Source organism: Pelmatolapia mariae, linkage group LG13, assembly GCF_036321145.2.
Source record: "Pelmatolapia mariae isolate MD_Pm_ZW linkage group LG13, Pm_UMD_F_2, whole genome shotgun sequence".
Taxonomy (NCBI): domain Eukaryota; kingdom Metazoa; phylum Chordata; class Actinopteri; order Cichliformes; family Cichlidae; genus Pelmatolapia; species Pelmatolapia mariae.
The window spans coordinates 6,620,744-6,634,822 of record NC_086238.1 but is presented as its reverse complement, the minus strand read 5'-3'; the positions used below and the strand labels follow the sequence as shown (position 1 = coordinate 6,634,822).

Sequence of the window (14,079 nt, the reverse complement as noted above, 5' to 3'; positions counted from 1 at the left end):
CATCTATATATTTCTATATTTCACTTGTAGTTGCATGACATCGTTGTGATTGTTTAATGGATTGACTGGAATGCCTGTGGCGTGTTTACATATTCCCTTCAGAATAGTAGCTGTCATTTAAATTTTTTTTTCATTGATGTACTGTGTACTGTATTGTCCGTGTCGCAATATTCTCTTTCTTCTGTTCTCCTCTTTTGATCCTGTTTACCTTCCATAGTTAAAGTCAGCATGCCAGTAGTAGTGACTGGTCACTGGCACAACCAGTCACTTGTTTTACAAATCCTGGTCTGTCTGTGTCTGTCTGTCTGTGCAGGGTTGTTACTGAGTTATTGTGGTAGTTTGTTTTTACAGACTATTTCATGCAGCTGTCATTTAAACTAACTAGTGTTGGCAAAGAACACACAAAAGCGTCTTCGCATGTTAACATTTTAGATTCTAACATAGACCTTTCCACTGTAGATTTTTATAAGTCTGTTGTTGAGAGTCATGTTATGCTTTGTTTTGTCACAGAGAACCACTTACTATATAGACACATTTATGTTCCCCATAGCGTCTCTAGTATGAAATATCCTTTCCTTGCCATCTTGTGGAAATGATTCCAGTAATATGGTAGCCATAGTAATCAAAATATTTTTATCACAGCTGTAACTAATGCTGATAATCATGACTAATAAGTGGCCAGGAAAGGAAAATTATACACATGTATTTTTCTTTTATATTAGCGTATAAGTGTAGAAAAATGTTATTGGTATTAATGAATCAATGTCTTCTATCTTGCCAGGTCCCCAAAGTCCTTGTGAGCGAACGGACTTGCGCATGGCTATAGTTGCAGATCACTTGGGACTCAGTTGGACAGGTTATAACCACTGCTTTATTTATTTCTCAAGCCTCCGAGCCTTGTTATTTACTGCCATCTTCAGGCTGACTGTCACCCAGAGCCTCTGATACTGTACACTGTTATAATGTAGCGTTAAGATACCAAGTTTAAAAGCCTTAAAAAAGGAGAGGAAATAAAGAAAGGCACCTAATTTTAAATAAAGTGATGGATCAGTTAATGCTAAAAACTTTTTTTTTTTTTTTTTTAAAAACAACAGGATTTTTTTTATCATTTTTATTTTGTATTTGTATTTATGTTTGCACTGTACATAAAATGATGGACAATTTGTTTATGGATAGTGCAAAAGAAAAACGCTGAAGTTAGAGTATTCATGTTAGACTTGGTTTTTGTGTCTCAACAGAGCTGGCTCGGGAGATGAACTTCACAGTGGATGAGATCAATCACATTAGACTAGAGAACCCGAACTCTCTGACAGCACAGAGCTTCATGCTTCTTAAGAAATGGGTCAGTCGAGAAGGGAAAAACGCCACAAGTAAGATTATTTTTTATGTCTATACATCTTTCTTTTTACTTACTCTTTTTTTTGTTTCCATTCTTTTTTCAGTCATTCTGCTGTTGATTTACTCCTGAAAGTTCATTTCAATTTTTCAATTCAATTCACTTCAATTCAGTTTTATTTACATAGCACCAAATCACAACAACAGTTGCCTCAGGGTACTTTATATTGTATGGTAAAGACCCTACAAAAGTCATATATTCTCATTCCTTATTATCGCCCCTCACTGTGGTTTTCTGCTTTCTTTTTTGTTATTCTTTTCTCTTCTCTTTTGAAAAATCATCCAGATGCTCTAAAATATATTTGCTTAAAAAATTGGTTTTGCTATGACTAATCCAAACGTCTACATAATTACATTTGCTCAAATTCCTGTTTTACTGTTTTTATCTCTCTTCTTCCTCAGCGGATGCCTTAACTGCAGTGCTGACCAAAGTCAATCGGATGGATATTGTGACTTTGCTGGAGGGGCCAATATTTGACTATGGTAACATTTCAGGCACAAGATGTTTTGCCGATGATAACGCTGTTTTCCGGGATCAGGCTGATGGTAAAGTTTAGCTTTGTCTAGCTGACCTCTTACCTCTCCCTGCTACCTTCTTTTTCTTGTGGCAATGCATGGATCACATATGTATCATACTAGTGAAACCAAAATCACAAGTGGTGATTTACACTTTAGAATTTGTGTGAACAGCTGGGTCTTACCATTCCTCAAAGACGTTGCTTTTGATTCTACAGTATATTTGACACTGAAATTTCTGCTTTACATTTCAATCTCATTTTAATATTTAGTTTAAATTAAAACTTTTTTATATAGCACTTTATTACTTGCACTGATTTATTTAATTGGCTCCTGTTAAATTAACTCTCATTAAAATTAGATTACGCTCAGGGTAAATACTCTGCAAATCACTGCTGTATCCAGTTGTCACAGAAGATTAATATACATTGTTAATTTCCACTTCAAGTGCATGCTGCATGCTAACTATTGCTTTAAATGTTTTTCAGTGTGTGACTTATGCAGAAATAATATAACCCTGTAGTTTGCTTTTCTCTGCTGACTTAGTTTAGCTCTCCTAGTTCTCCTCCAGTTCCTCAGAGCCTTCCTTGGATAGATGAGAGAATGTCTTCCTCTGTGAAACCAGACTGCCTCTTCCTCCTCCTTCTGTTCCTCCTGCCTCCCATCAACTCCCACCAGCAGTATCCACTGCTGATAACAGCACATAACTGCTCTTAACAAATTAAGAGTCATGTGTTGGCCAAATCCTCATATGCCTGCTCCTTATCCACCCATATTATTCACTCGTTGTCCTGTTGTGCAAGCATGTTTCACTGGATTTAATGTAGTTTTTGTTTCTTTTTATCTCTCTTATTTTGTATCTTACCTTATTCCTTTCCCATAGTTTGCATAATTATCCCCTTAACTTCCGGAGGCCCTGAAGCAGCTTTTATCCTGCAAACACCCGGTCCTTTCTTTCCAACACCAACCCCAACACCTCCACCCACTCCCCTTACACCTTCAGCAGCGCTTTACTGTCACCCCTTCCCTCCACGCCGCTCGCCAAGTTATGAGTCGTCCATTTTGCTCAAAGACTTGGCACCTTCAGCTCCATTTCAGCCAGCAGACTTTGATGTTTTCACCTCTCCCCATGCATGTCCCATCCCTCAGTGTCCCAATACTGACCCTCGTCAATCCCCGGGCTTTCCTTTCTCTCCCCTTGCTTCTTCCCCAATCCCTCTTATTACCTCACCTTTACCTTCTTCACCTGCTCCTCATTCACCATCACCCTTTCTTTCTTCTGCTCTATCTGTCCCAACATCTCCCACATCTGCTCCAGCTTCCCCCAGACTCAGCATACCTACTCTGGACCTTTTGCAAGCACTATCAGTCACTTGTCAAACTGGTGATACCTTCAAACCTACAACAACTCCAACCAACCTCACCCTTGCACCCTGCTCTATGTCTCCTAGCCAATCTCAACCTATCACCATACCTGTGTCAGCCATCCACTCTACAGCCCCAGGCACAGTCCCACCTTCTGTCACTGCCTCCTCAAGCAAAGAGTCCCTAGTGACCCAGCTGGCCTCCTCTTCCCGCCCAGTGTCCCCACTTTCCATGTCTACCCTCCCTCCCATCTCTCCTTCAGGATCACGTTGTCCTAGCCCAAGTCCTTCTTCCCCGCCTCTCCGCTCATTGTCTCCCTGTCCTGTTTGTCAGTGTACTTGTGCACCCTCAGTCAATCCACCTCCCACTCAAACCCGCATCGATCCTTCTAATATGGAAATATACCTTTAGCATTTGCTATCCTTTATCTTGTTCTCCTTCCACTCCATGCTTCTTCCTACTAAAAACTCTCATCTGTCATCTATCCCATGTGAGCATGTAACAGAACACCTTGGTAAATATTAGTCACATCACACAGTATAAGGCCTCATGTCAGTAATAGTTCCCACTTTTAATATCTTACCTCACTGACAAAATCTTTAAAATAAGAGCAACTTCGACCAGCATTTGTGATTGCTACTTATAAAATACTTCTTTATATATAGTAGGTTTAATATTAAACTAATCAGCCATAACATCAAAACCACCTGACTAATATTGTGGAGGTCCCAGTATTACAATCAGACAGCTCTAAACCATCAGGAGATCAACATGAAACCTGTCTTAGTGTCCTGTTCTGTCCAGATTGGACTTTTTCCAGGGCATCTCACGACATCTCTCGTTTAATGGTTTCTCATTATTTTTGCTAGTTCCTACATTGTAGATACATACTGAAGACAAATATATGAAGCAATATATATGAAATTATGTAACAAAGAAGAAATTGATAATTAAGCCTAAATATGTCTTATATTTTAGATTCCTCAAAGTAGCCACCCTTTGCTTTGTTGACAGCGCTGCAAACCCTTGGCCTTCTCTGAGTGAGCTTCATGATGTAGTCACCTGAAATGGTTTTCACTTCACAAGTCTGCCTTGTTAGGTTTCATTTGTGGGATTTCTTATCTTCTTAATGGGTTTGGGAACATCAGTTTTGTTATGCAGAAGTCAGGTTGGTACACCTGACAGCCCTATTTGACACCTGTTAGAAATCATATTAGGGAAAGAACCAATTAGCTAAGTAAAGAGAAACAACAGTTCATCATTACTTTAAGAACTGAAGGTCAGTCAGTCTGAAAAATTGCTAAAACGTATCTGTCCCCAAGTCCAGTCGCAAAAACCATCAAGTGCTACTGCAAAAGTGGCTCACATGAGGACTGCCCCAGGAAAGGAAGACCAAGAGTCACCTCTGCTGCTGAGGATAAATTCATCCGTGTCACCAACCTCAGAAATTGGAAGTTAACAGCACCTCAGATTAGAGCTCAGATATATAGCACACAGAGTTCCTGTAGCAGACACATCTGTAGCGTACATCAACTGTTCAGAGGAGACTGCGTGAATCAGGCCTTTATGGTCAAATAGCTGCTAAGAAACCACTACTAAAGAAAAGCAACAGCAGAAGAGATTTGTTTGGGCCAAGAAACACAAGGAATGGACATTAGACTAGTGGAAATCTGTGCTTTGGTCTGATGAGTCCAGATTTGAAATCTTTGGTTCTATGTGCTGTGTCTTGGTGCGGCACAGAAAAGGTGAACGGATGGTCTCTGCATGCATGGTTCCAACAGTGAAGCATGGAGAAGGAGGTGTAATGGTGTGGGGGTGCTTTGCTGGTGACACTGTTCAAGACTGTTTAAAAACCATTTCAGCTGACTACCTCATGAAGCTCATCGAGAGAATGCCAAGCGCGTGCAAAGCAGTAATCTGAGCAAAGGGTGGCTATTTTGAAGAATCTAAAATATAAAACATGTTTTGAGTTATTTCACACTTTTTGTTTACTGCATAAGTCCATGTGTGTTCATTCATAGTTTTGATGCCTTCAGTGAGAATCTATAATTTTAATAGTTATGAAAATAAAGAAAAAACACGAACCGTCTGACAATTTTTAAATTGTTAGAAGGTTCAATAAATGCTCCATTTAAAAACAATTCTGGCAATTAGTTCATGCTTCAGGTTTTAAAGGGTTAAATGTATCCTTATATAATCATCCTAGGTTGTCTGGATACATGCTTTACATTTCATTCTCTGTGCCATCGTCCATGTCATGTGGTGTTATGGTGTGTTTTCGGGTGTTAAATTGTTTGTGTTATGCTTTTGTGTGTGTATGTCTGTACATTTTTCATCCTGTCACCTACAGATTATCAGAGCATTCTAGTGGAGCTGCAGTCCCCCGCCACACTACACTCTGATCCCTACTTCCTGGAGTCTGACCTCCCTGTCACTCCCAATCCTTCCCTTGTACACCACCAACAACAGCACCATTACCCAGAACCAGACACACCTTTGCTTGCTGACACCCAGCCTCAGCCCTTGCCTTGGAGTCCAGAGTTAGAGCCCAGTAACAGAGAGCCAGAAAGCCCCCCTAGGAGCCCCCCTAGACCCTGTGAGCTCACCCTATCTGTTCCAGTATTTGAACTTCCTGATCCTGTTCCCTATAAGCCCAGAAAGCCCCACATTGCCCTGAATGATCAGCTGCTATTGAGCGAGGAGGAGGACCGATCTTTTCAAGAAATGGAGCCGATCCACAGGCCCAGGTCACGGTCCTTTCCCACGATGTGTGAATTAGACGTTGATATGGCATACTCCACATCTTCCCCTTCATTATCATCAATTTCATCGATAACCCCTTCATCACCAGAGAGAGCACAAATTGGAGATGGAAGAGTGCAGCTGGATCCCTTTAATGGGGTAAAACAGGATGTTTGTTTGAAAAGAGGTGAAAAGGAAGTGACAGAAGAATTAGGGATGGTTGTTGAAGTGGCTGCAGCAGAGTTGGAAGAGGGAAGTGCATTAGTGGAAAAGTGGGTAGAGCGAGACTTAATTGAAAATGTGGAAAGAAAATGTGAGATGATAACAAAAGATAGGTCTAAACTAACAGAGGAAAATACCATTTTGGTGGAACAGAAAGAGGGGTTTGAAGAGGAAGAGAAGGATTTAGTGAGTAACCAGCAGGATCATATTCATGACGGGAATAAGGGGACAGCCTATGTCATGGAAGAGGTGAGAAATGTACAGCTGTCAAACGAGCAGTATGACCTGCCAGGAAATGAGCATGAAATGGAAAAGGCTTGTGCCACATTTGAAGCAGATAGCAGAAAAGTTGATGGAGACACTGAGAAAGTTTTCTGTGAGGGTGATAGAATAGATGATACACATGAAGATATGCAGTTTAAGGATTCAACATTGTGTGGCAGTGAAAAGGATATTTGCAGTACATCACAACAGGACGTTGAGGACCAGACTGTAGTCCGCCTCTCCCCTCAGGCCTGGGATGAAGCACTTGAGGAACTTCAGCCCAGTGAGTCTGGCTCCAATGAAGAAGATGAGGAGGAGGAGGAGGATAAAGAGATCAAAGAAGAAGCATTAGGGTCTTTGTTGGAGGAGGTGAAGAACAAAGGTGGCTCAGAGGAAAAGGAGGAGAACGAAGAGATGACCAAGTCCAGGATTCAGGAGATTTGTGATCACGTTGAACATGCAGAACAAGACCTTTGTTCACTTTCAGGTTGGCACAGCGATTCATCCAGTGTCAATGTGGAACCACCAACGCCAGGACGCAGTGTCAGCTCAGACTTGCTCGACAGACGAGAAAGGTAAAATAATTTTAAAATAGAATCACAAAATAACAATCTCTCAGACCACTTATTTGGTGTGTTGTTTTGTTTGTTTTTCCAACAGCCAAGAGAACTCTAGTGACTCCATCACCTCCTCATCTAGAGGAGAATCAGGGAGGTCCCGACAGAACGGCGACAACTCAAAGCACTCACCTCAGGACGGCTCATCTGAATCATCAAATGGCAGAAAAGAGGAGGGAACACTAGTGTCAGAGAAAAAAGTCCAGGTAATACTAAAGACTGTTGTACCTGTAACAATGAGGGATGAAATCTTTGTTTATTTTCTGTACTAAAGTTCTATACTGCCTTCTATTTCTACAGGAGAAATACATAGCACATCTTACGCTAAAGAAAACTAAACTTCTCTGTTATTCTAAAGTTGTCTTTCCGGATTCAGCCAACTATGGAGTTGAGGTGCATAAAGGACAACAACAAAAATGTTTCAACCTGTAACTGTCCTACACATGTGCTTCTTTTTTCCACTTGACTCCCTCTGTTGTGTAACGTTTGTATAAAACCTCCCTCCACAGCGAGTTAGTGTAGATTCCGGTTCAGAGGAAGAACAGACAGTAACCACCAGAATCTTCAGACGCCGTCTAATTTTAAAGGTACACTGAAAGCCTGAAGCAGGTGCTGAGCTGGGTCGTGGTTTGGTTTGGTTTGGTTTAGACTGGTCAGTCTGCTGTGATACGTAATAGTCTTGCTTGGTATAATGGTGGTTTATTCTATTTGTGTGTATGTGTGTGTCTAGATATGACTGTGCATATGTTTGTTTACAAGCTCTACTGACCCTGTCACAGTTCATAAATGAAAACTAATCCATCCTCTTTCTGTCAGGGTTATTTTTCTCACTGGTGTTTTGTTTCAGTGTGGTGATGGTGAAGGATTATTTTTAATCGTGTGTGAAGTGCTCAGGAAGTTGGCAAGCTTTTATTCACATGCTAACCACAAATACCTACAGGGAGAAGAAGCAAAGAATATCCCAGGTGAGACCATGACAGAGGAACACTATATGGACCAAGATGGTAACCTCATCAGTAGAAAAGTAATGTATACCTTAATTCCCATTTCCTATCCAGCTCTGAAATAATACCCATCATAGGGATGGTGTTTTTATAAAATCAGGCACCATCAGATCTTTTCTTCTGCCTTGAGCAGGTCATAAGGAAGGTTATTCGCCGGGTGTCTACTCCCACACCAGAAAACCAAGGAGGTGACAGGTGGCACAAAGACCTTCACCACAGTCCCATTCTGCAAGAAGATGCATCAGAGGTTGCATGAAGATCCAATTAATCTACCATCCAGATGGGATTCCTTTGATATGCTGTTATTCTCCTGTCACAAGACATCAGTAGTTCTGAGAACTACTTGGGTGGGAGGTTAACAGCAAATACAATTTTTAGGCTTAAAGCTGCATATGACAGTGAATCACAGTGGGTCTGAAACAAAAGAAAATAACATTATAACTCATCTAAATAAGAAATTTGCAGTCACGGGCCACAATTCTGAGTCTCACTTTGAAAATTAAAGGCTCTTCTGAACCTTAAAGATTATTTAAGTGAAGTGTTAAGAGCGAAATTGAGATTAAGAAAGTAACACGTGGTAAAAGGTGCAGCTTTAAGTCAAAGAGGGAGGGAGTCAATTAGATTTAATCATCTTTTCCTCCAGTGAATTCAGTGAAGTTAATTCTTGTTAACACTGGATTAACTGGTTTGAGATGACTATTATCGCCATAGTGGGCAAATATATACAAATATCATATGAACTGCAACCTTGCATGTTGTGTTTTAACAGTGTGTGGTGTCTGTTTTGTTTGCATAACAAAGAAGATGCTGACTGCAGTTCTCCTGACTGTGTGGTGCTAATGGTCTTTTATAATGGTCTTTTAAAGCATTTAGCCAATTAGTCAAGAGTATGACTAATGAGTGCTAAGGAAACTCAATCAGCTCCTTTTGTTTCCAGCTCTGTCCATAATGACATAATTATTCTTTTTCCAGGTGTCTACTTGGTGTGTGGTTTAGGTCCTAATTATAACTCTTGCAGTGATGCTATTACTAACGTTTGAGTTTTGCTTCTTCTTTCTCTTATTTTGATGTTTCAGGTGTGTTTTTGGTTGCAGTGGGGTTTTTTTGTGTCTTTTTCTATCAGAAGATAAGAATACCATGTCTTATGTATACTTCTATGTGTGTTTTCCAGCATGGAGAGGGGTCAAGGAATAGCAGGCGGAAAGATGATAGAAGATCAGGGGATAAAAAGCACCACTCATAGGGATGGTTACTCTCTTCCAGGTACCGTAGTTTACTTACTTACTTACTTTCTCACCTTAACACTTCCCACTAACTGAAGTCAGGTGCATTGAATAGCACCTAATACCACCTAATGCCTTCACTTTTGTATTAGTGTATTCTGTGTTTTTATTTCTAGGCTTTACAGATTTTAAACTTTGAACAGAGCAAACTCTATCATTTTAGGCACCAAAAGTAACCTACCTGTCAATTAACCTATACCTTTTATTTATTAATAAATGTAGTACAAAGTAATCAGTCGTGTTCAGTGTAACCACGTTTTACTATTAAGCTAGTTCTTTTTAGAAGTAAATAGCAGATTTTATTTGTTTCTTTTTTTTAATAGTTAAATATAAAGATGTATTGTCGAGAGCTACAGTCCTGTGAAAAACAAAGTACACCTGTACTGCTTTTGAAAGAAGGAAGAAGGTAAATAACAGCCAGTTGCTGCTAATCAAATGCAGTTGATCAACTGATCATAAGTAAGTTGGATGTGCCATTAAGAGAAAGCCTCTCTTGTCTAAACAGAACACGACACCACAGTTTAGGTTTGCAGAGTTGTATCTGAAGAAACCAGAAAGACTTAATGTGCAATGTCCTTTGGACAGTCAAGACCAAAGTGGAGATGTTTGGCTGTATTGCACAGACCCATATTTGGCAAAAATCAAAAGCAGCACATCATTACTAACGCTTGATACCAGCTGTCAAAGCGGAAGGGGGGTGATTTGGATTTGTTTTGCAGGCACAGGACCTGGGCACCTTACAGTCATTGGGTTGACCATGAACTCTGTATACCAGAGTACCCTAGAGTCAAAAGCTTGGCTCAAATCATGCAAAAGGAGAATGATCCTGAAGAAAACTAGCAATTTTTTTTTACATACTCTCAATAAATACTATACTTTACATACTCTACAGCATCACATTTGGGAACCTCTGAAGCTGCTCAAACGTTTGCACAGTGCTGCACATGAGATGCCTGTATCCACAGTATTAAAGTAAATGAAATCATCAATTTAGTCAGATAGTTCAAACTCAAAGCAAAGAAGAAACTGGCATGAGCTTGGTTATCCCCTGGCAGATTTTCTGTCCTCTGCGTTCCCTCAGTGTGAATGAATAGAAAACATTTACAAAGGGAACAGGGTTGAGGGTCACTACACACCTCAGCATTATATTGCCCCGCTAAAACCCTCCACGCCTTTTCTTTGTCCACTAAATCCCCAACTCACAACAGCTTTGTCCCATCCAAAAAGAGTTTGTTATCCCACTGGCCAGACTGTTAATCCCTACTGCTGCTCACCCGTATGTTTGCGGTGAATCATTCCATCTGCGCAGAAATGGGATGGCACTGCCATGAAGTCTGCCAAAGAGTTTCTATGGTAACAGAGGTCACCATAACAACCCATGTACCATCAGGTCTTGTTAATGTGTTATCATTTTGTTATACAAAGGAATGAAACACTTAAGAAAAACATTGTACACGTTACACCCTTTGAATTCAGTTTAATACTCAATATTAGGCAATGCACTGTCAGTTGTAATGTATTGTATGAGCTTCAAGAGGGTGACAGTAAATGTGCTGCAATATGCGACGTACTGTTTTGTCTTCCAGATACAGAGGAACCAAGTTCAACGTTTCCTGGGAACAAGTGTTCAGAGGGCTAAGACTTCAGGTTCGAGGACTTAAAGCAAAGGTCCAGTGTGCCACTATCTGCTCTAAATAAATGGCTTTCACATGAAAGGAGTCAACCCTTCTGACTTGCGCATGAGCATGAAAAACTCACTCCCTGTCAATTAAAGGACCAGGAAGTTCTCACTTTCTGACTGTGGTGGACCAGTGGACAATGATCCTGCTTCCTGTTTTGTGTGAAACAATACGTGCCATCGGTCCACTGGTGTTGTGAGAGCTTTTTGGAGGAGCGTCGTTTGTTGCGAAAAACGACAGAGACTCCATTACTGACAACCACACAGGTGCAACTGTGACCAAAGATGGCACAAGAGCTCAATGCACATGGTGGGTGAAAAGAATGAGGTAGACACAATAACACACACAAAAAAAACCGAATGGACACTTCTGATCCAACTTCAACACTCGCCTTATAGTTTTTTCTTGAACCCATTGTTGTCAGGATGTAAATTGTTTGGGGTTTTTTTTCCTTCCTTTTTAAAACTTAAACACAACTAACACAAAAGCTTTTTTTTCCTGTATATAAAATTATAATGTGTATAATTCTTTTAAATCAAATGGACAAGTTGCTGGTTGCGAACGCACTGAGGAGAGTGACCTTTTCAAGTGCTTTCAAAATTTACTGAAACGATTTCACTTTTAAAGATTTGAGTGTAACTTCACGGGTTCTTGTATAATTAATTACTAGAACAGGTATAATGTTTGTACATGAAAAAGCTGGTTTGATTTTAACAGAAGAAATTTCCAGAAAAAAATCTAATTTCTGTAATTCCCAAAGTGGGAATGGATCTAATCCTGCAAAAAAAGGAGCCTTTCAGAGTACTCATATTTTCATGCATGCTGTTCACATTATTTTAATTACAATTTTTACAGGTTTGCAAAACACTGTATTCAAATGAATCCCTTTATCACTATACACATATAGCCCTGACGTTTGTCACCGATTTTATATTTCAAATTGAAAAAGGATACCATTAAAGCATTTATCATGTTGGGGTGAGGATGAAAAAAAATCTCTAGCTTCTTGAGGATGTGATGTCTTGTCTGTCTGTGTAAAACTGGAGGGCAGCTTCTGCTACAGGAACGAAGTAATCAGAATGTAAATGCTAGTAGGCTGGCTCGCTGTAAAATTATACTTGTATTGTGCATATTGGCTATAAGGTTTAGGAGTCTCTGTACACTGTAAGACTGTTTGTAAACATTTAGCAGTGTTTCAGTTTGGTTTTCTAATGGCTGCTGTGGTATTAAAGGAAAACTGGGGCATTTCACTTTGGATTCTTTGGTGAAGTATTTCCTTAATTTAAAACTTACTCACATTAAGGACACATAAAGACATTATTTGATTGTAGCTCCAAATAGCATATTGTATGACAAAACACTGGATGGTCAGAACCAGTTATTTAAGCATTAAATAAATTGTGTTTTAACTCTGAAACTGTGTGATCTCTTTAGGCTTGAGAGTCTGTATATGCAGTGTCGAATAGAATTGTTTTCACTAGCTCACTGACAAAATTTTACTTTACACACTTTACATGACATTAGGAATTTATGTATCAGTTTTCATTAGATGCCCATGTAGTTCAAGTGTGGTGTTCTACTGCTGCGATGGCTCAGTATGCTGATGTCTATGCTGTGGACATGAAAACTATGTAACTTTTTTTTCATTTTTTTGGGTGGGAGTATTAAAGGAAGTCAGATAGGGTGCTGTACCACATCCCCTTATACTACTATGTCAATCAGGGGGTAGAGGATACTTTGATATGGTTGAAGTATCAATTTTGTTAATTTTCTTTGATATGTGTTTTCACCTGAGCAGATTTTTTGATGTACAATTCTTACTAACAGAGTGAAGCCATTGAAATATAACTATTCTAGCACTTTGGTTATTCAAGGTCTTTTAGAGGCTATAACAGCAATGATGCCATCACAAATGTTTCAAACGTCTTTAAAAAAAATCAACCTAAAAACTACAAAAAAAATACAATAAAATGCAGTGATTTTGCAGTACAGTTGTTTCTCTTCTTATCTTTGTGTCCTTGAATGTTTTTTCTTTAATTATTATTATTATGTAAGTTGAACGATGGCAGTGATGAGTAGTGATGTCGTGGGAGTTACTGCCCTTCAACCAAAATTATGTGTTTCTCCTCACCTAAGTGTCCTTGGGCGCCAGGCAGCAACACTTTCTCCTTCCAGCTGATGGAAAAAATGTAAACTATACCGTAGACATTTCATAGCAACATCTCTCATGCCTTAGCCTTATGATTTTTTAACATAATAAAGCTCAAGTTCAATATTGGATGCCAAAGATGGTAAGATAATGCAGTAGCAATAACATTAACACTTGTTAGTTCCTACATTAAAACACAATAAAGGTAAAATGAGTAACACTGATGATTTTCTTACAGTGCAATTCATATGGATCTTACTTTGTAACAATATTTAGTTTGATGTACCACCCGTCTAAATGCTGTTGAAGACCGGGCACATCCCAGTCCCTGAAGGTAATGGCCACAGCAAAAAACCTGTAAGCCCAGAGGTTCTTTGTCAGTACCCTGTTTGGACAGACCTGTTTTGGCATGTGAGGAAGCCACACATTCGTAGGCAGATGGTTTTAATGTTGTTGCTAAAAGACATAAATGCCAGTGAGTTTGTCCAGTAAGCATGATCATCTTTAATACGAGGTGGAACACAAAAGAAAAACACTGTGCCGCCTACTGATTCATTAGAGTGTTTAAAGCAGTTCTTCCCACATCATCCTGTGACCATGACTACAGTGGCAAGATTATCCCAAGAAAACACACAACCTGCTAGACCTACTTTATGCTTCTTTGATTTAAAGATGAGCATTGTTTAAAATAATCCACAGATTACATTAGACACCACTGCTGTGGAGCAAGCTGAAAAATCAACCCCCTCTTTGTAATGAAATGTAACACAGAACCTGGAGCTTTCATGCATCTGGGAGGAGATTCACCATTTTTTTTTGGGGGGGGGGCTTTATAAAAACCTG

At 39.6% G+C, this 14,079-nt stretch overlaps 1 protein-coding gene across 34 annotated transcripts in view; it reads left to right on the top strand.

Annotated features, from left to right (window-relative positions):
• The window catches only part of LOC134640385 (ankyrin-3-like), a 117,372-nt gene extending 104,304 nt beyond the window's left edge, over positions 1 to 13,068 (top strand). For 29 of the 34 annotated variants that reach the window (XM_063492149.1, XM_063492155.1, XM_063492158.1 and 26 more), the window contains 7 exons: positions 782 to 856; positions 1,239 to 1,370; positions 1,798 to 1,941; positions 5,627 to 7,079; positions 7,165 to 7,327; positions 9,297 to 9,388; positions 10,995 to 13,068. In XM_063492149.1, the coding sequence (XP_063348219.1) occupies positions 782 to 856; positions 1,239 to 1,370; positions 1,798 to 1,941; positions 5,627 to 7,079; positions 7,165 to 7,327; positions 9,297 to 9,368 (2,039 nt within the window). In that variant the 3' untranslated portion in view covers positions 9,369 to 9,388; positions 10,995 to 13,068. Of the gene's footprint in view, positions 1 to 781; positions 857 to 1,238; positions 1,371 to 1,797; positions 1,942 to 2,794; positions 5,583 to 5,626; positions 7,080 to 7,164; positions 7,328 to 9,296; positions 9,389 to 10,994 lie in introns of those variants that run through there. The other 5 variants (XM_063492160.1, XM_063492164.1, XM_063492177.1 and 2 more) reach the window with 5 other exon arrangements.
• The last annotated feature ends 1,011 nt before the right edge of the window (positions 13,069 to 14,079 follow it).